Genomic DNA, 25,617 nt, shown 5'->3' on the forward strand with positions numbered 1-25,617 from the left:
CCAGGGCAGGGACTCAGTTTACTCGTCACTGTGGCTTTTGGGAGGGGCAGGGGCTCAGAAGCCTTCGCTGGATCAACAGGCAGGGAAGCCAGAAGACAGCTGCTTAAGAACCCAATTTAATAAGATTTACAAGTCGACACGTACAAAAAAAACCTAACAACGTACAAGTCATGGCAAGACTAGGGACGGAATCTGAAGGCAGAGAGACCCCCGGTAAGGGGCCCCAACACGGTGGAGATCTGAAGGTATTTTCCACTGATTCTCTACATCTTGGCCTTATCTAACGAATGTAACCAAGCCCGAAACTGAGGCTAAGATTGAAGAGCTACCCAGATGTAACCTTTCCCTCCCCAAGCCTCTCTGCTCTGGAAGGAGCGGAACTGAAAGAAGGCAAGAGACTATTAACCTAAAGAGAACAGAGCCTCTGGCACAGCTGGCAGGGCCTTCGCAGTGATCAGATGACTGTGCGTCCCCTGCCTGCTCGTGGCCTAATGCCTTTCGTGTCTGCAAGCTGGGCTGCCCGGTGGGGACACTGACGGGGCCAGGGAGGCAGAGGGGTACCTTGGAGTGGCTAAAGGAGACGTGACAGGGCTGGAGGTGCCCGTCCCAACTTGCTGCCCGCCCAGAATCACCACTGCAGAGGGCTGATGTCAGCCCCTAGCTCCTCCTCCTCCTCCTCCTCCTCCTCCTCCTCCTTCAGCTGGAAGGGCTTCACGGGCCACCTTGCCCTGACGATGGGCTCCACGTGGTCCTGAAGCCGGTGCCGCTTCATGTGGGCATTTCGACTCTTGATCTTGTCAAACACCCTGAGGAGGCACCAGAGGACACAGGGGTCAGAACAGGGGGAGGCGGGTAGCCCTGAGGCAGGGACCCCAGGGGGCTGAGGGCAGGCGGTGTGGGAGCATCCAAGGAAAGGGCGGTACCTCTCACACTCCCTGCAGGGAAAGAAGCCCTGGCCCTCCCTGCTCCCCGGCAGCTCAGGGGTCCGCTTCAAGCTGGCGTTTGGGCTGGAGTTGAGGATGGACTCCCTCCTGTAACTCTTAGTCTTTATCTTTAATTCGGGGGTTGGACGGTGGCTGGGTCTCTCCCGAGGGCTACAAGTGATCTGCAGAGGGGGCAGAGATGATGAAAGGGTGCTGACCACCCCGCCGCCCTTCTAAGGGAGAAGCAGGGGTCCAGAACACAAACGTCGCGGGGTGCACCCCCCCACCCCCGCCCAGCTTGGATGGGCACCGGGCATCCAGATCCGCGCTGAACTCCAGAAGCCCTACCCCGAGACCCTCTGCCTTCGCTTCTGTCCTGTCTGCTTCATCCGGCTCTCTCTTGACCCTCTTTTCCAGCACTGGGGCTCGGCCGCAGTCAAACTTGATCATTTTTTTCCAGATGTAGTAATACTCAACACACTGGGCTACAGTTTTTGTCTGGATCTAGTGGAGGAAGACAGAAGCCGGCTAAGGACAGTGCCTCAGGAGCAGCAGTGAGTATGGCCTTGACGCCCTAAATCCCCTCCCCATGGGGCCAGCCGCCACTTTTTGAAAGCCCTCCTGAAACGCCTCTCCCTACGGCTTGGTATGCTCCTCTGCTACAGGGGACAGAGAATCCCGAAGTCCTCCTGGGGATGAAGGGGTTCCGAGAGAAGCCACCAGAGTCAACCCGCCTAAGCTCTGCACGCGCTGAGCAACAAGGCTGGCCCAGGAACGCTTCTCTCCGGGAAAACGCACACAAAGGTGCACACGAGGACGCTCACTGTGACAGCCTGTGGAGCCACGTGTCTACCGACTGGGACTAATTAAAGCAGAGTGTCCTTACGTGGCGGATACCTCATGGCCTTATGCGACAGCTGGGCAGAGCCCTCCAAAAAACTGAAGAGGAAGGAACACTTCCCAACTCATTCTGTCAGTTCAACATTTCTCTGATACCAAAGCCAGACAAAGATATTACAAGGAAAGAAAGTTACAGACCAATGTCCCTCATGAACATAGATGAAAATTTTTAAACAAAACTTTTAACGAATAGAATCCAACAATATATATATATATATTTATAAAGGACAATATACCATGACTAAGTGGAGCCCATCCCAGAAACGTGAGATGGGTTGAACAATCTAAAATCAATGTAGTTCATCATATTAAACTTAAAAAAGAGAAATCATACGAGCATCTTGATAGGTGCAGAAAAAGCATTTGATACAATCCGATGTCCATTGCTGATGTAAACTCTCAGCAAAATAGGAATAGAAGGAACTTCTCTTCATCCTGATAAATGATACCTACAAAATCCCTACAGCTAACGGTGGAGTGGTTTCCCCTCAAATATCATGAACAAGACAAGGATTTCCACTCTCACCACTTCTACTCAATACTGTACTGGTGGTTCTAGAGTGCAACAAGGCAAGAAAAAAGTAAAGGCATCCAGGTTGGAAAGGAAGAAATAAAACTGTCTTTATTTGCAGATGATATGACTGTCTATGTAGAAAATCCAGTGGAATCCACAAAAAAGTTACCAAAACTAATAAGTTAGTTTGGCAACATTTCAGAATACAAAATCAATATAAAAATCAATTTTATTTCTATACATACTAGCAACAAACCATTGGAAACTGAAATAAAAAACTCTTTATAACATCATAAAAAACAGAAGTACTTAGGAATAAATCTGACAAAAAGTATGCAACAACTGTACACTAAAAACTTCAAAACATTGCTGAAAAGTTAAAGATTTAAATAGAGAGATATACCCTGTTCACGAGTCAGAAGACTCAATATTGTTAAGAAAACAACTCTCCCCAGTTGACCTATGGAGTCAAAAACAGTACCAATCAAATTCCTAGCAGGAATTTTTATTTTGAAATTGACAAGTTATTTCTAAAATTCATAGGGAAATAAAAAGGATCTAGAATAGAAAAAATAACTTTGAAAAAGAATAACAAAGTTGAAGGACTAACATTTTCTGATTTCAAGACTTAGAATAAAGCTACAGTAACAAAGACAATATGGGAATAGCTTAATAAAAGACAAACAGATCAATGGAACAGAATACAGAGTCCAGAAGTAGATGCATATATATATGGCCAACTGATATTTAACAAAGGTACAAAAGCAACTGAGTGGAGAAAATATGGTCTTTCCAACAAAAGGTATTGGAACAATAAATATCCATATGCAAAAAATGAACTCACCTCGCACCCCATACAAAAATAAACTTAAAATGGGTCATAAATCTAGAAATAAAACCTAAAACTATAAAGCCTCCAGACGAAAACATAGGGGAAAATCTTTGTGACTTTGGGTTAGGCAAAGATTTCTTAGATACAACACGAAAAGCACAGTCTATAAAAGAGAAACTAATAAGTTATGCTTAATCAAAATTAAAAACTTTTCTTCAAAAGACACTGTTAGGAGACTGACAAATTGCATATTGGGAGAAAATATTTCCAAAGCATATATCTGGATAAAGGACTGGTGTTCAGCACAAAATAATAACTCCTACAACTCAATAAAAACACAGACACCCCAATAAAAAGATAGGCAAAAGATATGAACAGACAGCCCACCAAAGAAGGTGCACATATAGCAAAAAAAGACAAAGATGCTCAGCATCATTAGTCATTAGGAAAATGGAGTCAGATGCTACTGTACACTCATTAGAATGGCTAAAATTAAAGAGACTGAGCATACCAAGTGTTGACGAGGGTGTGGAACAACTGGACCTTTCATAACCTGCTGGTGGGAATGGGAAATGGTATAGCCACTTTGCAAAACAGTTCGGCAGTTTCTTAAAAAGTTAAACATACATCTGCTATAAGTTACCCTCATTCCCCTCCTAGGTATTTATAATCCCACCCCCATCCCCGCAAAAAAAAAAAAAAGAACCCAGTACATGTCCATACAAAGACTTGTATGTGAATGTTCAGAGCAACTTTATCTGTAGTCATCAGTAACTGGAAACCGCCAACAGGTGGATGATTAAATGAACGGTGGTCCGTCCACACAATGGTACACTCCTCAGCAATAAAGGGATGAACTATTGGTACACACGACAACATGGATGAATCTCAAAATCATTACGTTGAGTGTAAGAAGCCAGACAAAGCAGATCACATGCTGTACGATTATTCCATTTATATAAACCTCTAGAAAATGCAAACTAATTTATAGTGACAGAAAGTAGACAAGAGTTGACTAGGGACCTGGGTGGCAGGAAGGAAGGGTTGCAAAGGGGCAGGAGGGAACTTTTGGAGGTGACATATTTTCATTATCTTGATCATGGTGATGGTCTTACAAGTGTATAAATATGTCAAAAACATTAAATCTTACACTTTATGTGCAATTTTGTGTACATCAAGTTGAAAAAAAGAGCAAAATAATCAGCAGGATATTAAATATATGATCTCATCCTTTTTTGAGAAAGTGCATATAGGTGTGTAAAATCCGTATGGGCAGTAAATGCCTGTCAGGTTATCAATCAGAAGTAGGATTGTGGGGAGGGGCCTGGAGGGCTTTATTTTGAACGTGGGATTCATTTCTGTACTGTTTGGGGTTGTTCAAAGCAATGGCTTTTTAGTTGTCAACTGTTCACAGCATGAGCAGAGTATCGCCCCGACAGGCCCTGCAGTTCTAGCGCCTCGGCCGTGTGAGGGAGCCTTGTCTACACCAGCCTGCCACGTTCGCCTTACCGTCTTGTGTATCAAGTAGAAGTCCTTCTTGTGGGCACAGAACGCCTTCTTAAAGAGCCTCTTCTCCATGGGGTTCCAGATGTCCGAACCTATTGGAGAAACAGCCAAGAGGAGGAAGGATGTTTCTCCTTCTGGGACCACAGCCACGGCTGAAGTGCAGACTCCCCTCCTTTTTCAGGCCACCGAGCGCCAATTATATGCCAAGATTTCTGCTAAGCCCCTTACTTGCTTTATCTCACACAATCCTCACAAAAACCTTAGCAGGTAGGGGCTATTACCATCCCCACTTGACAGATGCAGCAACTTGAGGCTTCCGCTGGTTAAGAGACTTGCCAAGGGCAGGCGGGGGCCCCAGGTTGCCTGACTCCAGGGCTGGAGTGCTCAGCTGCGGAACCTGAGCCCCCCCCAACCTGGCACCCCCTTTCTGGCCAGGCAGAGCCCATGAGGGAACCAGTGGAAAGGGGAAGGTTGGATCCAACTAGAGAACAGCACCCACTGAGTCCCCCAGAGAGGACGGGCCCTTCTGGGAGGGCAGGTGCAGGCCCCAAGAGAACTCCGAGAGGCACGTGCAGAGCGTGCCGCGGAAGCTGACTGGCGCACAGGGGCCTCAACCAGGCCCAAACCACGCGGGCAGCCACGCTCCAGTTACCTGTGTAGCGGTAGCTGGCGAGAGGGTGAGCCCATGGCTTCTGGGGTCCTCTCAGTAAGAGGGTCTCCAGGGCAACCTGGAACGAGAGGAGTGGCGGGCAACTCTCTGAGGGAGGGAAGGTAAGGCAGAGGCCCGCCTTCATTCTTTCATTCATTCAAAAAATATGTGCAGCCCTCCCTAAAGCCACCCCTACCCCAGGGCGACTCAAAGTGTGGTCGGTCTGTGGACTGGCCACCAGCTGTGAACCACTTGGGACACATTGCCTACAGCACGAAGCGTACTGTTGAGTGCAGCTGACGTTACCTTTTTCATAGCAAGATTTACTTGATGAAGGAAACAGTGTGTGGACTTATTCTGGCACAAGCTCCTTATTTCTTCAAGGAGCAGCATTTGGAGTGGCACTGCCCCTGCCCTACCCCATTTTATGGTCCTCATAGCACTAATCATTATCTATCACTTTTAAAAAATGTATTTCATGTGTTCACTCTCCTAAAATGTAAGCCCTGCAAAGAGAGGGCATTTGTCTTGCTCAACAGCGTAACCCCGGTCGGGACTAGCTATGTAATTTGCAGGACCCAGCGCAAAATGGAAACACTGGGCCCTGTGTTCAAAAACTATTAAGAGTTTCAAGATGGTGGCAGCAGAGCATTAAGCCAAGAATGGGCCCCTGAGCTGGCCCCAGCCTGACACCGTGACATCACCAGGTATCAGGAGGACCCAGGAAATATGTGCTGATTACTCTGCTGAGCACCCGCCACGTGCCAGCCACTGCCTCTCAGCTTGAGAAAAAGCACCACGTAGCCCTAACTCTTGGGTCTCTAACTCGGGTGACGTGACTTCCTCTCCCACTACACAGAGTTGGACTTTATTTTCTAAATTTCAGGATTGTGAGGAGGGTCCTTGGAGGAGGCAGAGGCATTTCTGTTGCATCAGAGGTTTTCACACACCATTTTTAATCAAAAAGTTAAAGTTCATTAAGTAAACCAGATCAATGCAGGCCCTGAGTTGGTTCTGCTAGGCACCCCCTCCCCAGTGCCGCTGAGATGAGGTAATGCTGGAGGAACCCTGGTGCTCTGCTGTCACCCCAGATAAATAACTGATTGAGCCCGTATGTGTGCATTTCCCCTATGTTCACAAGGACACCACCAGTCCCAAAGCGACCAGGGAGAAGGGTGGGTGGCCAGCCTTCGGTTCTCGTGAGCTGCAAAGCCCCAAGTAGAAGGCAAGTGGCATGCGCCTAGAGCCCCTGGCCCTAAGAGAGCAGGGAGCTTCCCACAGCTCCTCTGAGCCCACCCTCGCCTGCACCTCACCTGGATGTTGCCCTGGGCTTCATGCAGGCAGTGCAGAGCGAGCTCCAGGTTGGTGCCCCCGCCCGGCATCGCGCTGGAGCAGGCCACGTTGCAGAGCTTGGTCACTGTTTCCAGCAGGCAGCCCGGCAGCGGGAAGGAGAGGAGACACAGAGGGTCAGCAAGGGCCAGAGAGGAAACCTCCCCGACAGCACAGATGGGGCGGGGGGCTCCTGTCACCATCTCCCTCACCTCTCTGTTAAAAGCAGGCTGAGGGAAGGGAGGGACAAGGAGGACGGCAGAAACCCTGCTCCTGGCACCTGCTCTGGGTGGCCTGGCCAGCTACTGGGTGAGAGGAGAGGTGGGGCAAGGGACTGCAGCACAGCAAAGCAATACTGCGCTGAAGGCCAGCTCTGCCCACCCCACCCCCGCCTGGGGATCACTGCTTCTTGGTCAAGGTGAGAACTGGGAGGAGAAACTCCTTGGAGATGGAGGAGGGCCCTTGGGAACCTGGCCCCAAAGTCTCAGCCACCTCTATCCTGCGTTTCCGGGTTGGTCATCACATCTCCCCATGGCTTCCAGACCAGAGAAGCTACGTGCTCGTCAGTTCCAACCAGTGATCTGTCCTGGAGCTCTGGGATCTCAGCCTGAAACCGGCTTCCTATGTTGATGTGTCTGAAATGAGGCCATACACACGGACATACAAGACATATGTGTGTGGCCAAGATGGGAAATAAAAGAGAGATGTGCGGTGAGCCCTGCTCTCAGGCCACAGCCCTGCTCTGTGGAACCCTTCAGCCATGTCTCAGACACAGGGAGTGCTCATCACCCCAACAGACACGCACAGGTATTCCAGAGACCTCTTGAGGGATACTCCCTTCCTTCCTCCGATTTACTTTATCGCCAGATTTCTGGCCTCAGGCGTTTGGGGTCTAGGACAGGGGAGTTATGTGCTGATACCTGGCATGCTTCTACATCCAAGGTAACATCCATCTAGCCACAGTCCGTGGCTACACAAGAGTATCTCACCAATTCTACCTAGAACCCCAGGGTGCTGGGCATTCTGTCCCCAGAGATCCAACTATGGTATGTCTGGACAGAAGGAATATTGGGGAAACACCTGGAAAAATCCACCACTTCTCTCCTAGAGAGGCTCTGGATCTAGACCTGATTTTCCCGTGATGAAGGCTCCCTTGGGAAAAACCGACACTGGAATGCAAGGAGGGTAAAAGCATCCCCACTTTGGAAGGACCCTCAGGTTCTAAGTCTGTTCCAACTCACGGTTCAGTGCTGATCTTGGTGTCGTCCTTCACCACACACATGCCAAAAGAGCCATCCATGTGATCTGGAAAACACACAAAGAAGAGCCTCAAGAAGACTAGCTAGAACTGACCCACAAGGCCCTTTCTGCCTGCCTTTCCAGAGCAGCTAAAAGCAGGCTCTTTAAGATTGCATGGTATACACACACTACTATATATAAAATAGATAATCAACAAGGACCTACTGTATAGCACAGGGAACTATACTCAATGCTCTGTAATAACCTATATGGGAAAGGAATCTAAAAAAGAATAGATATGTGAATATGTATAACAAAATCACTTTGCTGTACACCTGAAACTAACACAACATTAAAAATCAACTACACTCCAATATAAAATTAAAAATTAGAAAAAAAAAGATTGCATGGTATGGAGTTTCCTCAAAAATTAAAAGTAGAACTACCATATCATGCAGCAAACCCCCTTCTGGGTATTCATCCAAAAGAACTGCAGTCAAGACCTCAAAAGATATCTGAACTCCCATGTTCACTCCAGCACTATTCACAATAGCCAAGATGTGGAAACAACCTAAATGTCCATTGACAGATGAGCACATAAAGGAAATGTGATATAAACATACAATGGAATACCATTTAGCCTTAAAAAAAGGAAATTCTGCAATATGCACCAACATGGATGAACACTGAGGACATTATGCTAAGTGAAATAAGCCAGTCACAGAAAGAGAAATACTGCATGACTCCACTTATATAAAGTATCTAAAGTAGTTGAATTCATATTGATATAATCAAAGAGTGGAATAGGGGTTATCAGGGGTTGGGGGAGTGGGAAACGGGAGGTTACTAATCAATGGGCATAAAGTTTCAGTTAAGCAAGCTCTAGAAATCTGCTGTATAACATTGTACCTATAGTCAACAATACTGTATTGCACACTTAAATATTTGTTAAAAGGGTAGATCACAGATTAACTGTTCACATCACAATAAAATAAAATAAAAAGATTGCATAGAAGGGGGATAAGACTTCTGAAAAAGTAGAGTAAGGAACTCAGCAAAACAACCAATTTACTGATAAAAAATCATTAAAAAAAAAAAAGAACAGTAAGCTAAAGTCTCTGCAAGTTGTCCTAAAGGCATACAGCATTTTAAGAAATACTCATTCAAGAAAATCTACTAAATCTTGGTAAGAACAGTGAGAGTCTGTGGCACTGGAGCCATGGCCCACTCCCTTACCCACCTAGCCCCCGGCTCTTTGTAATGGAAGCTCTACCCAGGTAGGTGCAGCCAAGGAGATGGGGGCTTCTTCTTCCCCCAGCTCCCATGCTTAAAGAATTAAAGTTAGATAAAATAAAAATTTCTCATCAAAGAGAAAATGCCATTAGGAGATGGAAATTATTTTTTAAAAAGAACCAAATGTGGACTTCCCTGGTGGTCCAGTGGTTAAGACTCCACTCTTCCACTGCAGGGGGCTCGGGTTCAATCCCTAGTCGAGGAACTAAGATCCTGTATGCTGTGTGATGCAGCCAAAAAAAAAAAGAAAAAAGAACCAAATGGAAATAATTCTGGGGTTAAAAAAGTACAATAAGCAAAATAAGGCTCAACAGTAGATCTGAGCTGGCAGAAGAAACGATCAGCAAACCTGAAGACAGAACAATGGAGACTATGAAATCTGAAGAACAGAGAGAAAAAAATGTAGGAGAGTGAAGAGCGCCTCAGAGAAATGTGAGATGTCATTAAATGCAACATTATACATGTAGTGGGAGTACCAGAAAGAGGGGAGCAGGGGACAGAATATTTAAAGTATTAATGGCTGAAAATTTCCCAAATTTGATGAAAAACAATACGTATATCCAACAAACTCTATAAACTCCAAGAAAGATTAAACACAAAGAGCTTTACATCCAGACATAACATAGGCAAAATGTTGAAAGCAAAAATAAAGATAAGATCTTGAAAGCAAAAAGGGAAAAACAATTTGTTACATACAAGGGCACTACAGTAAGATTAACAGCTAACTTCTTAACAGAAATGATGTAGGTCAGAAGGCAATGGGATAATATATTCAAATTACTGAAAGTAAAAAAGTGTCAACCAAGTATCTTATATTCAGCAAATTATCTTTCAAAAATGAAGGTAAAATAAAGAAACTCCCAGATAAGTAAAAACTGAGAAAATCTGTTGCTGGCAGACCTGTCTTACAAGAAATATTAAAGGTGAAATATTATTCAGCCACAAAAAGGAACAAAGTACTGATACATACTGCAACGTGGATGAAATCTAAAAACATCATGCTAACTAAAAGAAGGCACTCATAAAGGACCACATACTGTATGATTCCACTCATATGAAATATACAGAATAGTCAAATCGATAGAGACAAAGTAGATTAGTCGTTACCCATGGCTGGGGGTGGGGAGGATGGAAAGGAGGGACTGCTAATAAGTACAGGGCTTCTTTTGGGGATGATGAAAATTTCTGAAAACTGATGGTAGTGATGGTTGCACAGCTCTGTGAATATACTAAAAACCATTGAATTATATACTTTAAAGGGATGAATTGTATGGTATGTGAATTATATATCCCTAATAAAAATAAATACTAAAGAAAGTTCTTCAGATTGAAAGCAAATGACATCAGATGGTAACTTGAATCCAAACCAAAAAAAAAAAAGTGAAGCACTAGTAAATATGGGTAACTATAAAAATCAGTATGATTACATATTTCTTTTCTTAAGTGCCTTAAAAAACAACTGCATAAAACCATATGTATTGTGGGCCTATAACATATAGAAATATATTTGAAGAGATCAGAAATGGTAAATAAGAAGGTTAATATAACAATCTCTATGAATCATGCTTGCTTTCCTTTATTCTCTGTTTTTTACACGAAATAAAATTATATAAAGCAATAAACATGACCAGTAAGGTATTACTGGGTCTCTCACATATAATAGCAAAAGAGTTAGAAGGAATAGAGCTAGGTAGGAGCAGTATTTCTATATTTCATTGTTAATGAGTTATTACACATCCGAACAGATTCTGATAAGACATATATTTTAAGTCCTAGAGCAACCACTAAGAAATAACTAAGAAAAAGTGAAAAATTAAAAGAATTAAAATGTTACACTAGAAAATACTTAATACAAAAGAAAGGAGGAACAGAGGGAGAAAAAGACATGTAACATATAGAAAATAAAAAGCAAAATGGCAGATGTAAATCCAACCATATCAATATAACATTAAACAAGAATGGATTAAACAAACCAATCAAAAGGCAGAGTTTGTAAGACTGGATAAAAAAACACATGATCCAACTAATGCTGTCTATAGGTAACATGCTTTATTTTCAAAGACACAAATAGGCTGAAAGTAAAAGAAGAGAAAAATATATACCAAGCAAACAACAACCATAAAAGAGATGGAATGGCTATACTAATGTCAGGCACATTCGACTTTAAAACAAAAAATATTACTAGAGATAATGATAAAATTATTGTAATAATGACAAATGATATCACAATCACATCATAATGATAAAAGGTCAAGCCATGAGGAAGATATGACAATTACAAACATATACACACCTAAAAACAGAGCCCCAAAATACATGAAGCAACAAACAACAGAACTGAAGGATGAAATAAACCATTAAAAAATAATAGTTGGAGATTTCAATACTTTCAACAGTAGATAGGGCAACTAGGCAGAAGATCAACAAGGAAATTGAAACTAACTAGACAAAACAGACAAAATACAGCATTCCACCAAACATCAGTAGAATACATTCTTCTCAAATTCACATGGAACATTCTTCAAGACAGACCATATTCTAGCCCATATAACATGCCTCAATAAATTTTAAATGTTAAAATAAATTTAAGGGAATTCCCTGGCGGTCCAGTCGTTAGGACTCCACGCTTCCACTGCAGGGGGCATGGGTTTGATCCCTGGTCAGGGAACTAAGATCCTGCAAACTGCACAGCACGGCCAAAAAAATAAAAATAAATAAATTAAATTTAAAAAGAAACAAAGTATGTTCTCTGACCACAAGAGAATTAGATTACAAATCAATAAAAGGCGGCAATTTGGAAAATTCACAAATATGTGAAAATTAAGCAACACACTCCTTAATAATCAGTGTATTAAACAAGAAGTGGAATGATAAATTAGAAAATACTTTAGCTGAATGAATATAAAAACACAACATACTAAAACTTACAAAATGTAGCTAAAGCAATGCTCAGAAGGAAATCTATAGCTGTAAAATGTCTGTATTAAAAAAGAAGAAAAATCTCAAGTCATTTATGGTCAACTGATTTTCCACAAAGGTACCAAGACAATTCAATGAGAAAAGAACAGTATTTTCAAGTGCTGGAAGAACTGATACATACATGCAAAAGAATGAATTTGGACTCCTACCTCATACAATATATAAAAGTTAACTAAAGATTGATCAAAGACCTAAAAATAAGTTGGACTTCATCAAAATTAAAAACTTGTGTACTGCAAACCATACCATAAATAAAATGAAAAGACAACCCACAAAATGGGAGAGAATTTGCAAATCATATATCTGATAAGGGGCTTGCGTCCAGAATATATAAGGAACTGATACAACTCAATAATAAAAAGATAAGAATTCAATTTAAAAAATGGGCAAAGGATCTGAATAGACATTTCTCCCGAGAAGATATACAAACGGATAATAAGCACATGGAAAGATGCTCAACATCATTAGCCATCAGGGAAATGTAAATCAAAACCACAATGAGCTACCACTTTACACCCACTAGGATGGTTATAATAAAAAAGACAGATAAGAAGTGTTAGCAAGGATGTGGAGAAACTGGAACTTTCATACAATGCTGGTGGAAATTTAAAATGACTCGGCCATTTTGGAAAACAGTCTGGCAGCTCCTTAAACGGTTAAACATAGTTACCCTTTGACCCAGCAATTCCACTCTGAGGTATATACCCAAGAGAAATGAGGACTTATGTCCAACAAAAACTTATACATAAATGTTCTTAACAGCACATTTGCAATAACAGCACATTTTCGTCCCTTGTAATAGCCAAGGGACAAAAACAACCCAAATGCTCGTCAGCTGATGAATGGATAAATAAAACGTCGTCTATCCAGAGAATGGAATATCATTCATCCATAAGAAGAAATGAAGCACTGATGCACACTACAACATGGATGAACCTTGGAAACATTATTCTAAGTGAACAAACTAGACACAGAATGTCACATATTGTATGATTCCAATTATATGAAATGTCCAGAATAGGGAGACCCATAGAAAAAGTAGGTTGGTAGACTGGTGGTTGCCCAGGGCTGAGGAGTTGGGGGCTACAGGGCCTGTGTGTAACCGCTCGTGGAAATAATCTTCTGAGGTGATGAAAATGCTCTAGAATTAGATTGTGTGATGGGTGTACAATTCTAAGGATACACTAAAAAAACACTGTACACTTTAAATGGGTGATTCATATGGCATGTGAATTATATCTCAATAAAGCTGTTTAAAAAATTACTCGAGGGCTTCCCTGGTGGCGCAGTGGTTGAGAATCTGCCTGCCAATGCAGGGGACACGGGTTCGAGCCCTGGTCTGCGAAGATCCCACATGCCGCGGGGCAGCTAGGCCCGTGCGCCACAACTACGGAGCCTGCGCGTTTGGAGCCTGTGCTCCCAACAAGAGAGGCCACGATAGTGAGAGGCCCGCGCAACGCGATGAACAGTGGCCCCTGCTTGCCACAACTAGAGAAAGCCCTTGCACAGAAACGAAGACCCAACACAGCCAAAAATAAAAAAAATTAAAAAAAAAATTACTCGAAAGGGCAGGCAGAAGGGTGGTTAGGCTAAATGGCGTCTATTTTCTTTCTGGCTACAAAATTATAAGCACCTAGAAGGCTGCTGGTCCCAGATGGTCCTGGGATAGTTCTGAACAGCAACGGGACCCCCAGACCAGACCCAGGCGTAGGCCAGAGAGAATGGCTGGACCAGATTCTACAGGGGGTTGGGTCTGGCCCCCCGCAGGCCCGTCGTGGGGTGATCAACCTCACTCACCAAGCATGGCACTGATGAGCCTGTCGGGACGGGCCTGAGCAGACGTGGGACAGAGGGTGTTGAAATACAGCCCAGAGCCCTCCCGGATGGGGCTGAGCATCGGGGGCGGCGTGTAGGGAGGGCACCAGGACAGTCCCTTCAGGAGGCGGTCCACCAGGAGCACGGGCGAGAGCAGCCAGCTCTGGCGGCATCCCCCCGGGCCCGGCTCCCCGGACGTGGAGGGCGGAGGAGGGATGAGCGGTGCCTTGGGCCGGGGCAGCTTCCTCCGCTTCCTGTGTTGGCTGCTCTCCTTGCTGTCTCTCTCTTCCCCGTCCTTCCCCTGTCCCTGGAGAAGAAGAGACTTCAGAACCACGGGGGTCACCTGAGGCCACCGGCCCCACAGCTCAGTCCTCAAGATGGCATGAGAGTGGGAAAGGGTACTGACCAGCCAGACGCACACCCAGCATGGCCGTGCCCAGAGTCCTCCGCGCGGGAGGCCGAGCAGGGCCGCCACGCCTGAGCCAGACTCCGGACCCGAAGCCGGGTGACACTTGAGGCTGGAGCCTTCTCAGGCACCCACGCCCCCCAAGGAGAGGCCCTCACTCAGACCATTTTGGAAACTCATGTCCGTTGTTAAAATGACTGGCACTTAAGGTGTGGGGGCCAGACAGATGCAACAGCATGACAAAAGGAAAAACTGTTCCCCTCAAAATGACAGCAGCTCCTGCGAGACAAACAGTGGGCTCCATGCACCCCGTCCCCGAGTCCGGCACGAGCTTGTCCAGGTGGGGCCTTCCAGCACAGGCTGAAGAGACCATGGCTTGGACTTGCTACACTCTCCCTTACCTCCACGCAATCTCCCCTCCTCTCTGCCCGTCTCACTCCTCCTCCTCCTCCAGATCTCAGTTCCGATACCCCCTCCTCAGGCAGGGTCTCTGGTGCCCCCTCGGGGCTCCCACAGCTCCCTCCCCCAGCCCGGCCCATTCTGGGCCGTCGGTGTCCGGGGATGGGTCTATGTACTCTGCTGGGCTGGGAGCCCCAGGGGACAGGGGCAGGCCCGCTGTGGTCGCTGCCCAGCACAGGGCCAGACACAAAGGAGGTTCACTGGAGGGTGAACGGATGAATGAACACACAGACCAAGCTCTTCTGGAGTCAGGATTTGGGGGCTTTTCTCACAGCTCCCACCGGCAGGGGGAAAGCAGCTGGAAGGAAGTGCACCTACTTCCTTCAGCACCCACCTTGCTCCCCGGGGGATGGTTCGCTGCAGCCACAGGCACTGACACAGGGACCACCAAAGGGGCTGCGGTCATGTTGTCCAAGGGCTTCCTGGCTCCCGGGGGACTCTGCCTGTCCCCCTCCGGCCTCAGCACCTGTCTTGGTGGCTTGCAAAACTCCATGCCAAACACCTACACCCAGAGAAGAGGCAGCCCTTTAAGAGACACAGTAGGTAGGGAGCAAGGGGCCCCTCCAGAGCAGCACAGCCCTGACTCCCGGCCCCCAGCCAGGCTCCCCGCAGGAGGACGGCTCCCTCCTGAGATGAATGGCAGCTTCGCGCCCCTTCACCTGCGGCTCCTGCTTCCCTCCAGGTGACGGCCACTGGTCGCGGTGAAAACACATGTGGCTGCTCAGCCCTTTCTCTGTATAAAACATCTGGCTGCAATTCTTGCAGACGTAAGTGCTCCTTGGCTCTGCCCAGTCTGTGGGACCACCACTGTGCTGGTGACTGTGGGGAAGAAAGGGAGAATGGGACTCCGTCCCCAAACACTGATCCCCTGACAGCTCTGGACGAACCCTAAGAAATGGAGACGATACCCCCGATTCTCCGTGGCCTGGTGCTCACCCCTTCAGGAGTGAAGCATCTAGAGCTCGCTCACCCAGGGCCAGCACATCAAAGCCACCAGAGGATTCCCGAGGGGCTTCTGAACTTACCAGCCACCTGCCATGTTCTCCTCCTTCATCAGGTGGGGGAGCCGGTAGATACTTCCACCCTGAAGATGAAAATACATCTGAGCCAACATATCAGAAATGAGATGCAAGAGTGAAAACTATAAGACTCGGAAGAAAACACAGGTGTAATTCTTGGTGACCCTGGAGTAGGCAGTGGTTTCTTGGATGACTCTAAAACCAAACAAAAGACAGAACGTATTGGACTTCATCAAAACTTACAACTTCTGTGCTTCAAAGGACATCATCAAGAAGTGAAAAGAGAATAAGAGAAAAGAGTTGCAAATCATGTATCTGATAAGGGACTACGTATCTTTATGTATCTATAATACATAATGAACTCTCACAGCTCAATAATAAAAACACAACCCAATTTAAAAATGGGCAAAGACTCTGAAAAGACACTTATCCAAAGAGGATATACAAATGGCCAATAAACACATTAAAAGATGCTCAAGAGGGCTTCCCTGGTGGCGCAGTGGTTGAGAATCTGCCTGCTAATGCGGGGGACACGGGTTCGAGCCCTGGTCTGGGAGGATCCCACATGCCGCGGAGCAACTGGGCCCGTGAGCCACAATTACTGAGCCTGCGCGTCTGGAGCCTGTGCTCCGCAACAAGAGAGGCCGCGATAGTGAGAGGCCCGCGCACCGTGATGAAGAGTGGCCCCCACTTGCCACAACTAGAGGAAGCCCTCGCACAGAAACGAAGACCCAACACAGCCAAAAATAAATAAATAAATAAATAAATTAAAAAAAAAAAAAGTTAAGATGGTAAATTAAAAAAAAAAAAAAAAAGATGCTCAAGAGTATTAGCCATCGGGGAAATGCAAATTAAACCATAATAAGATTATCATTTCCCACCCACCAAGGTGGCCGTAATGAAAAGAAACCACTGGACGATAACAAGCGTTGGCGAGGATGCAGAGCAACTGGAGGCCTCATGCACTCTGGGTAGGAATATAAAGCAGCACAGCTTTTTGGAAAAGTCTGGCACTTCCTCAAATGGAATTACCCTATAGCCCAGCAATTCCCCTCCTAGGTATTTCCCAAGAGAAATGAAAACATATGTCTAAACAATAATCTGTACACAAATGTTCATAGCAGCGTTATCACAATGGCCAAGAAGTGAAAACAACCCAAATATCTATCAACTGATGAATGGATAAATAAAATATGGTGTATCCATACAATGGACAGATTACTCAGCAATAAAAAGGAATGAAGTTCTGATCCATGCTACGACACAGATGAACTTTGAGAACATCATGTTAAGTGAAAGAAGCAAAAGACACAAAAGGCCATGTAGCGTATGATTCCAATCACATGAAGTGTCCAGAAAAGGCAAATCCATGGAGACAGAAGGTAGATTCATGGTTGCCAGGGGCTAGGAGGGATGGAGAGATTGCGGGTGACAACCAAGGGTGTGGGGTTCCTTTCTGTGGTGATGAAAGTGTTTTGGCAAAGAATGGCGATGGGTGCATGACCTTGTAAACATACTAAAAACCACTGGATGGTACACTTCAAAACGGTGAATTAGATGGTACGTGAATATTAAAGCTGTTAAAAAAAAAAAGAGGAGGAGGCAGCTGTGGTGTGACAGGAAGGACGCTGGCCCTCAGAGCATCACGAAGACACGGGGCCGAGCTCTCTGCGCCCAGGACCTCGTGGGCACGACGTGGGAGGACCCAAGCTGCTCCACAAGGGCGCACCGGCGCCAGGCTGCAGCAGGGGCCAAGTCCGACTTGTGGACCTGTGATTCACAACCAGAAAAGACAGCATTTCACGTACGAATATCAAAGGCAAAGGAGCTCTGCCTTTACATTCTCTGAAGAAGTGAAGGAGGCAAATCCAAAAGGAAGCGAAAGGCAGAAAGAAAGCAAATAGAAAAAGTTTAGTGAAGAAACATGACACAAAGTGTCTCTGACAACTCTAAAACCCTGTTCTGTTTTGTGTGTGTGTGTTGCGAGGCAGAGGGTGTTGGGAGGAACCGTCACTTCTCTGGACCTTCATTCCCCCCTCTGTAAACAAACTGCATCTGAGGATTTGCTGAGGTTAAATACGGTGCCTGGACAAGTTAGAAACACGGAAACAGGTAAGGACAAGACTCTGCCTCCCGCATGGTCAGGTCCCGTGAGAGGGCCCTGGTACCTGGATCCTGTTGAATATCGTCCGCTTGGACTTGGAGTCCCAGGGGGGATCCGCTGGAGGCCCGGCCGACGACGAGAAGGAGGCCATGGCTACCTGGCTTGGAGAAGCCGCACAGCGCATATCCATTTTCACCTTCTCCTTCCGGAAGCCTGAAAAGCGCTGGGCCCTGGAGTTGCCAGAGAAGAGCCTGTAGCCTCCGCCCCGGGAGCAGGCCGGGCCCTTTTCACCTTTTGTGGCCCCAGAAGCCGTGCCATTCTCAGCCTGGGCCTGCTTCCCTGGCAGGTGGGCTCTGGATGGCTCCTCCCCTCCTAACTGGGTCTGACACAGGCCCCTGGGGGAGAAGATGTCCCCCAGGTCCAAGGTCCCTTTCGAGGATCTCAACTGCTTGGGAAGAGAAGAGATGTCTGGGTTCCTGGGAGGGTCCAGGGACGACGCTGTGAGGGCAGGTGGAGTGGCAGCCACTTTTGCTCTTCCCTTCGTGTCCTGGCTCACGCTGCCGGGGGAGGCCTCTGTGGGGAAAGCGGGTGTGGATTTTCTCCTGCGGGCTAGGGATCCCTCTGGCTCAGGGTTCACAGGGCCAGCATGGAGAGAGTCAACAGTGGGCGCCATAGGCGGGGGCTGCTGCGGCCACAGCCCCTGCAGTGACTTCAGGGCAACTTGCTTGCTGTCGGGCGTGGGAAGCTGGGAGGAGGCGGCGGCCACCTGGGTGTGGGAGAAGATCCGCTGGGACTTGGTGATCATCTGGAACACCTGCATCTGCTCGTGGCTCACCAGAGACTCCTGAGACTTCAGGAACAGCTGCCACAAGAGCGGCGTGGCATCCGACGGGAGGCTGCTGGACTTCGGGCCGTCCTGGGGGCCAGGCTCACCAGGGTTCTGCCACGAGAAGGAGTCGCAGTCAAACTTGCTCTTCTTGGAAGCCCATGAGTCATCTTCCCCGCTGGTACTGGCATAGCTGGGGTCACCCGATGCCTCCCCCGGTGCCTTCAGGAGCGTGGGAGGGAAGGGCGGCGTGTCCTCCAGACCGGTGCCCCGGCTGGGTGAGGGCTCCCCCGCAGGGGAGTCGCTGCTGAGCCCGGGGCCAGGCTCGGAGCCCTCCCGGGACGGCACTGCAGAGGGCTGGTGGACGACAAACATACTGTTTCCTTTGCTCTTAGGGCAGCCCGACAGGTTCCGGAGCCACTGGAAACTGTGGCTTGATGGCTGGGAACTGGCGGGGACAGTCTGGCCACGGAACAGAGGCAGGCAGGCGGGCAGGGGAGCGCCCTCGGGCCAGCCCTCCAGGAATGACGGGGGCTGGAGCAGCGGCGGCTCCGGCTCGGCTGGGTCGGGGCCGCTGTCCTCCGCTGCCCGCGAGTGGACGGCTGTGGACACGTCAGTGGCAGGCTCCTTCTGCGGGGGCCGGGGCTCCTCGGGAACCTCAGTGCCCAGGGCTCCTGGGGCCGCCGGGGTGCTGGCTGGGCCGCAGAAGGAGGACCCCGATGCGGGCAGGCAGGAGCAGGCCGTGTTCCTCCCTTCGCGGCTGTCTGAAGGCCCTCCCGGGGCTGGCCCGGGAGAAGGGACCTTCTGGTGCGCGATGCTGCTCACGATACAGCGCAGGAGGTCTCGGCTGGGCAAGAGGGAGCTGGGGGACGGGGCCTCCGGGGGCGCCAGGGACCACAGGCTCGCAGGTGCGGGCTGGCTGGCCACCTCGTGCGCGTGGGGTGAGCTCCCGCAGGCCTCCTCCTCCGGGGGGGCCTCCTTGAGGATGCACAGGCCGTGCTGGACCTCGTAGTGCCGGCGCAGGGAGCGGTAGTCGCAGTAGCTCTTGCTGCAGCCCTGCTCGATGCACACAAACGGCTTGGTCTTCTGGTGGGTGAGCATGTGCCCGGTCCTGGAATCACATGAGGAGGAGGTTAGCGGGTGTCTCGGCGTGGGTCACGCACTGCAGGACCTCAGGCGTGTCCCCAGGGGGCAGCAGCATCGCAGCTCAGAAACTGCTCAGACCCTATGAGGAAAGACCCCTGCTACGGCCGTCTGGAAGGGGGAGCTCTTTCCCTCACCCTTAAGCAAACCCCTAATCTGAGATTAAAAAAAATCAGTGGGAGCCAAGTCAGAGTTCCCCAAAGTGGGTTCCTAAGGAACACCAGTCTCCGGAGTTGCTCCCTGAGGACTTGGGCTCAGCTGGCAAATAAGTTTTGAAAAAACAGTTTACTTCTTGGAGGTTCATAGTAGCAAACTGAAAAGCCACAGAATAGATAAAGAAATATCTGTTTAACTTTCCATGTCTCTCAAACTTGTTTGCCCACAAAACCATTTTTTAAAATAGCCCCTTTTAGCATCCCTGAGAACCAGAGAACCAGAGTTCTGAGAATGCACTTGAGGAAATGCTAACTTGGGGATGATCCTTCCTTGAACAAAGGAGTCTTCACCTTCCCATAGGATTCCTCTAGACAGCTACCTGGGAGCCCCACAGCAAAAAAAAAAAAAAAAAAAAAGCCAGATTTGCCTATAATTTCTGCAAATATAAAAGAATGCAAGTATGTATTATATTTACATCATTCTTATATCTACATTAATATATTACAAATATAAACAAATGGGTAAATCACCCCTCTGGGTTCCCAACAATCCTACTCCGGATGGTTCTAATCAATGTGGCCCAATAAATAATAAAACCCTTTTCCAAATGTGGACCCTTGGCCTCCATCTGAGGGAAGCAGCAGAGAGGGGATCCGGAGACCCACTTTCCAGCCCTAACTGTTACCAGCTTGTGACAGGAGTAAATCATTTCCCATCCTTCACGGGGAGAGGGGAGAGGATAAAATGAAAGCGGGATTCATCGAAGCCCTCAGTAAAGGCTGGGCGAGCTGTAAAAATGCAAGGGATCGTCCTTGCCCACTTACAAGTCTCTCGGTTTGAAAGTCTGTCTCTCCTCCCTCAGCAGCAAGAAAAGCTTATCATTTCTAAGACATGAAGAACAAACGGAATTCTGCTCCTAACTCTTATACTGAGCTTGCTTTTTTTTTGTTTTTGTTTTTGTTTTTTTGTTTTTTTTGCTTTTTAAAGTCAAGTTTAAAAAAATGAATTAAAGAAAGGGGGAATTAAAAAAGGAAAAAAAAAGAGTGAACACTCCATTGCCATGTTCTAGAAACAGGCATTTCAGAACCCCTCACGCCCTGGTGTTATCCCAACACATATTCATCATGAAGTGCATATCTGTTTTGCTCAGACACCTACCAGGGACTCTGAAAATTTCTCTACAGAGTTAGCCCAACTCCCTCCATGACAAAATTGCCTCCGGAGTGTGTTTTTAAAGCACAAGGGTCCTGTCTGCAAATCGCAGCGGCGCTCTCCTCACCGGAGTGAATTTGGAGGCTGGGGAGGGCGGCCTGTCCTGGGCAGTGTAAGCCCTGCCCCCCAAAACACTGGCCATGGGAGGAGCACAGGTCGCACACACCTGGGACACCCGGCGGTGGGGGGCGGTGCAGGTGGATGGGAGGGGATGCAAAAGAACCAGGAACACGCCCAGCCCCCAGCAGCCCCCTGAACAGACGTCCTGACCAGACTCCTACATACAGGTGGTCCTGGCGCTTAAAGGCCTTGCTGCAGGTTTTGCACACGTGTCTCCTCTCCTGGCTGTGCGTCAGGTAGTGCTTGCTGAGAGAACTGGCGCTGCTGAACACCTTCCCACACAGGCTGCAGTCCAGGAGTGGGGTCTGAGGGGAGTTGTGCTGCCGCTTCCCTTTCCTTGTGCTCCTGGACGTGGCCCTGCCTCCTTTGTCAGCCTCTTTGGGCACCTTGAGCACGCCTAGCCCCAGGTCTAGACAGAGGGAGAAAGCACAGGTTATGACATCCGGGGACATCGGAGCCCGGGCGGAAGCACTCTAGCACCCTCGGACCACAGCGGACTCAGGGAGTTGGCCAAGAACCCTTACCCCAACTTCAGCAGCTTCACGCAGAGAAGGCCAGGTTTAGCACCAGGTGAAGGGGAGAAGGGACCCTGGTCAGGCCACCCCTCCAGGGCAGCACCCAATCTTGAGGCCTCACTTGGGGGGTAAGGGAGGGGACAGCAACAGTCTGAGCGCTTCCAGGACAGAGTGACACGACGGGTGGGGCTTCATGACCGTAACATCAACAGCACACTTGCAAGTGCAAGCCAGAAATGCACAATGCAAAATCTTAAAAAGTTTAAGTCCTTTCTCCCAGCCAATTCCACTCTGGGTTTTTTAATTAAGGAAATTAACGTAGATCTGTACAAATTAACGGAGATCTTGCAGTTAACTGCAAGCGAGTTAACTGCAGCATTGTTTTTCCTGGTGAAATGTGAGAAACCACCTAATAACTGACACGAGGGCAGGTGGGTGACTGCATTCTGGTCTCAATGGTCTATGGCGCAGGCATTTAAGATAAAACTGCAGGAAAATATCTGATGACGTGAAAGGATGTTCATGCTGTACCACTAAGTGCTGTGCCACTAACAAGCAGACTGTTGAAAAACAGAATGATCTAGTCTTTAAAAGGGAAAAATAAATTTGAATAGAAAACAAACAGAATGGGATTGATTGGTAGGATCATGGATCAACTTAATTTTCCTCTTCCTGTATATCTGAATTTTCCATGTTTCTGTACTCCTTGGGTAAATGATAAAAGGTATTTCCATGAATCACGTCATCAGAGGAACAGGTGAAGGGGCTGGGAATGTCCATGTGGGAGAGGGAGATGTCTTCAAGTAGCTGAAGGGCCAGGATGTGGAGGAGGGAGCAGATTGCTTCTGTCTTGCTACAAGGGGCAGAGCTAGATTTGATGAATAAAAGGTAAAGGGAGGGACTTCCCTGGTGGCGCAGTGATTAAGAATCCGCCTGCCAATGCAAGGGACACGGGTTTGAGCCCTGGTCCAGGAAGATCCCAACGTGCCGCGGAGCAACTAAGCCCATGAGCCACAACTACTGAGCCCGCGTGCCGCAACTACTGAAGCCCACGTGCCCAGAGCCCGTGCTCCGCAACAAGAGAAGCCACCGCAATGAGAAGCCCGTGCACCGCAATGAAGAGTAGCCCCGCTCGCCACAAATAGAGAAAGCCCGCGTGCAGCAACGAAGACCCAACGCAGCCTAAATAAACAGAAGTTTTTCTCTAAAAATAAATAAATAAAATGCTCATTAAAGCAACTGTTAAACTAGAAAACAAAATGTGGTTTCAAAAAAATTGGCAGGGACACTGAAAAACAGGCACACTGAGTCACTGGTCCGGGAAGCCACTTGCTCTTCCCAGAAAGTGTGTACACGAGCTCTACAACTGTGTGTGTTCTCCGACCAGCAAGCCTACAGGGAGGAATATGTGCGAAGAACTCATCCACGAGAAAACTCAACGTCAAAGTTATTCACAGATCCACTGTAACAGTCTATCAGGCAAGAATAGGGTCTGACAATACAATGGGATAACCATTACAGTGACAATCGAATAGTCTACCTTCATATAAGAAAGCAGACACACTAAGTTTTAGAAACGTCAAATGAATTAGACACTTAATACATCTCTGCAAAACCACGTGTATCCTAGTGGCTTCACCTACGTTTTTTAAAAATCCACGTGTGGGAGCCATGGTGGGGATTTTTCTTGTTATTACTTTTACTTTCTAAGTTTTCTATATAAATATGTATTACTTTTCTAATTAAAACATATAAGCATATCCATTTGTATGAATCTGAATTTAAGTTAGAGAAGTGTAAAGAGTTAAAATTTAACGTTCAGGGGCTTCCCTGGTGGTGCAGTGGTTGAGAGTCTGCCTGCCAATGCGGGGGACAAGGGTTCGAGCCCTGGTCTGGGAGGATCCCACATGCCGCGGAGCGACTAGGCCCGTGAGCCACAATTGCTGAGCCTGCACGACTGGAGCCTGTGCTCCGCAGCAGGAGAGGCCGCGATAGTGAGAGGCCCGCGCACCACGATGAGGAGTGGCCCCCGCTTGCCACAACTAGAAGAAGGCCCTCGCACAGAAACGAAGACCCAACACAACCATAAATAAATAAATTAAAAAAAAAAAAGAAATCGATTTAAAAAAAAATTTAACGTTCAGTGGATTTTTTTTAATAAGGTAACCAAAAAAAAAAAAATCCTCAAGTTTAAAACAAATTAGGAAAAACTGAACTAGATTAATGTTTTGTAACATTCGCTGGGGGGCACAGACCCATATGAAAATCTGGTGAAAATCAGTTTCTCTGCCCAGCAAAACGCACACGTACTCACCATAGCAGCATTTCTAGGTAATTTCTGTGGTCCAGGTTGAGAACCTTAATTACTGTAGCCAGGCCTGGCCCAGCACCTGCAATACCAAGGATGTCCTTGGTTTCTAGGATTTCACATTTAGCCATGGTTCCAACACGGGGACAAGGCTAATGGCTTGTCTACATCGTGTGGAGGGTGGGCCTCAGTAGTTTTTCATTCTAGCGAGTATGCAGGACATTTCGTGAGCGGCTGATCCCAATTAACATTGACATTTGTTCTGCGGGGCTGTTCCGGATGTGGCCTTCCACGCGTGTGATGTGATTATAAATATCAAAGAGCTCTTAGTCAACTCGCCTAAGCAACTTACCCAAGAACCCATGAAGTGGGTTAAAAACAAAAATCAAATTTATCCTATGGCGGAAGTCTGAAGGTAAACCAAAAGGTGATTTAACCAAGGTCTCTGACTATTCCATTAGTTCTCCCTTTGCTCCTCCGCTGCGGAAGAGAAAGACTTAGAACTGCATCAATGGGCTGTCGGAAGGTATTCTAACAGTATTGGTAAAAATCACTACCATCTGTCCAGTGCTTCACAGCCTGCAAAGTGCTTTTACTTTCATTTCTTCTTCTGCTTCTTACTGCTGTCACTCTGGGGGGGAAGCAGAGTGGGTATTACTGTCCCCCACTTTACAGATGGCGACAATGAGGCTTAGGAAGGTTAGACAACCAAGGAGCAGGTGGACAGGATACTGGGTCATTCTGGACACGCGAAAGGAGCCTCTGAGCTGTGGTGATGGATGGGAAAGTGTCCCATCAACTCAAAGGTCTGCCCACACCACACACACAAGATTAGGAAACCCCCAAACATCCAAGTTTCTCAACGTTATTCCCCAGGATCAGTGTTCAGTTTCCTTGACTAGGAAGTTGGGAACAATTTCCAAGTAGGAAGAAAGTGACTGTTCCCTATTCGCCCGTGGAAGAGAAAAATGTTCTTAACCGTTCCGGGTACACTCAACCCCTCACCAGCCACAGGAGCGCTGAAACAGCCCGCCAGGCGGGGGACCCGGGTGGACAGCCTTACCTCGTAAGGAAGTCTGGGATTCTGGATCTGCGCGCTCCTCCGGCAGCTTCACGGAGTCACCGTCCTTCCCCGGATACAGGGACAGGGCATCCAAGTTGTCCTCCAGCATCTCGCTGGGCGCGTCGGGCATCGGGAGGCTGGGGTCCAGGTCCAAGTGGCTCAGGCCGTCGTACAGCAGGTCTCGTGAGCTGGGCCCCAGATCCCGGTTGAGGGTGTCGCTGCACTTGAGCGCCTGGCTCTCGGGAAACGAAGGGAGGTGCATCTTGGATGGAAGGGTGCCCTTGTCCCCCAGGCTGCACTGGTCCAT

At 47.7% G+C, this 25,617-nt stretch overlaps 1 protein-coding gene across 1 annotated transcript; it reads right to left on the minus strand.

The window, feature by feature from the left end:
- Window positions 1-628: 628 nt before the first annotated feature.
- Window positions 629-25,617, minus strand: ZNF541 (zinc finger protein 541). Its single transcript, XM_057534654.1, has 15 exons — window positions 25,311-25,617; window positions 21,590-21,833; window positions 18,032-19,904; window positions 15,870-15,928; window positions 15,504-15,663; window positions 15,212-15,346; window positions 13,962-14,322; window positions 7,895-7,958; window positions 7,146-7,288; window positions 6,638-6,741; window positions 5,328-5,403; window positions 4,679-4,767; window positions 1,287-1,427; window positions 924-1,105; window positions 629-806 (listed from the first exon to the last, which is right to left on the minus strand). Exons 1-15 carry the CDS (start codon window positions 25,615-25,617, stop codon window positions 629-631), a joined length of 4,116 nt encoding a protein of 1,371 aa, XP_057390637.1.

Source organism: Balaenoptera acutorostrata, chromosome 19 (genome assembly GCF_949987535.1).
Source record: "Balaenoptera acutorostrata chromosome 19, mBalAcu1.1, whole genome shotgun sequence".
NCBI lineage: Eukaryota > Metazoa > Chordata > Mammalia > Artiodactyla > Balaenopteridae > Balaenoptera > Balaenoptera acutorostrata.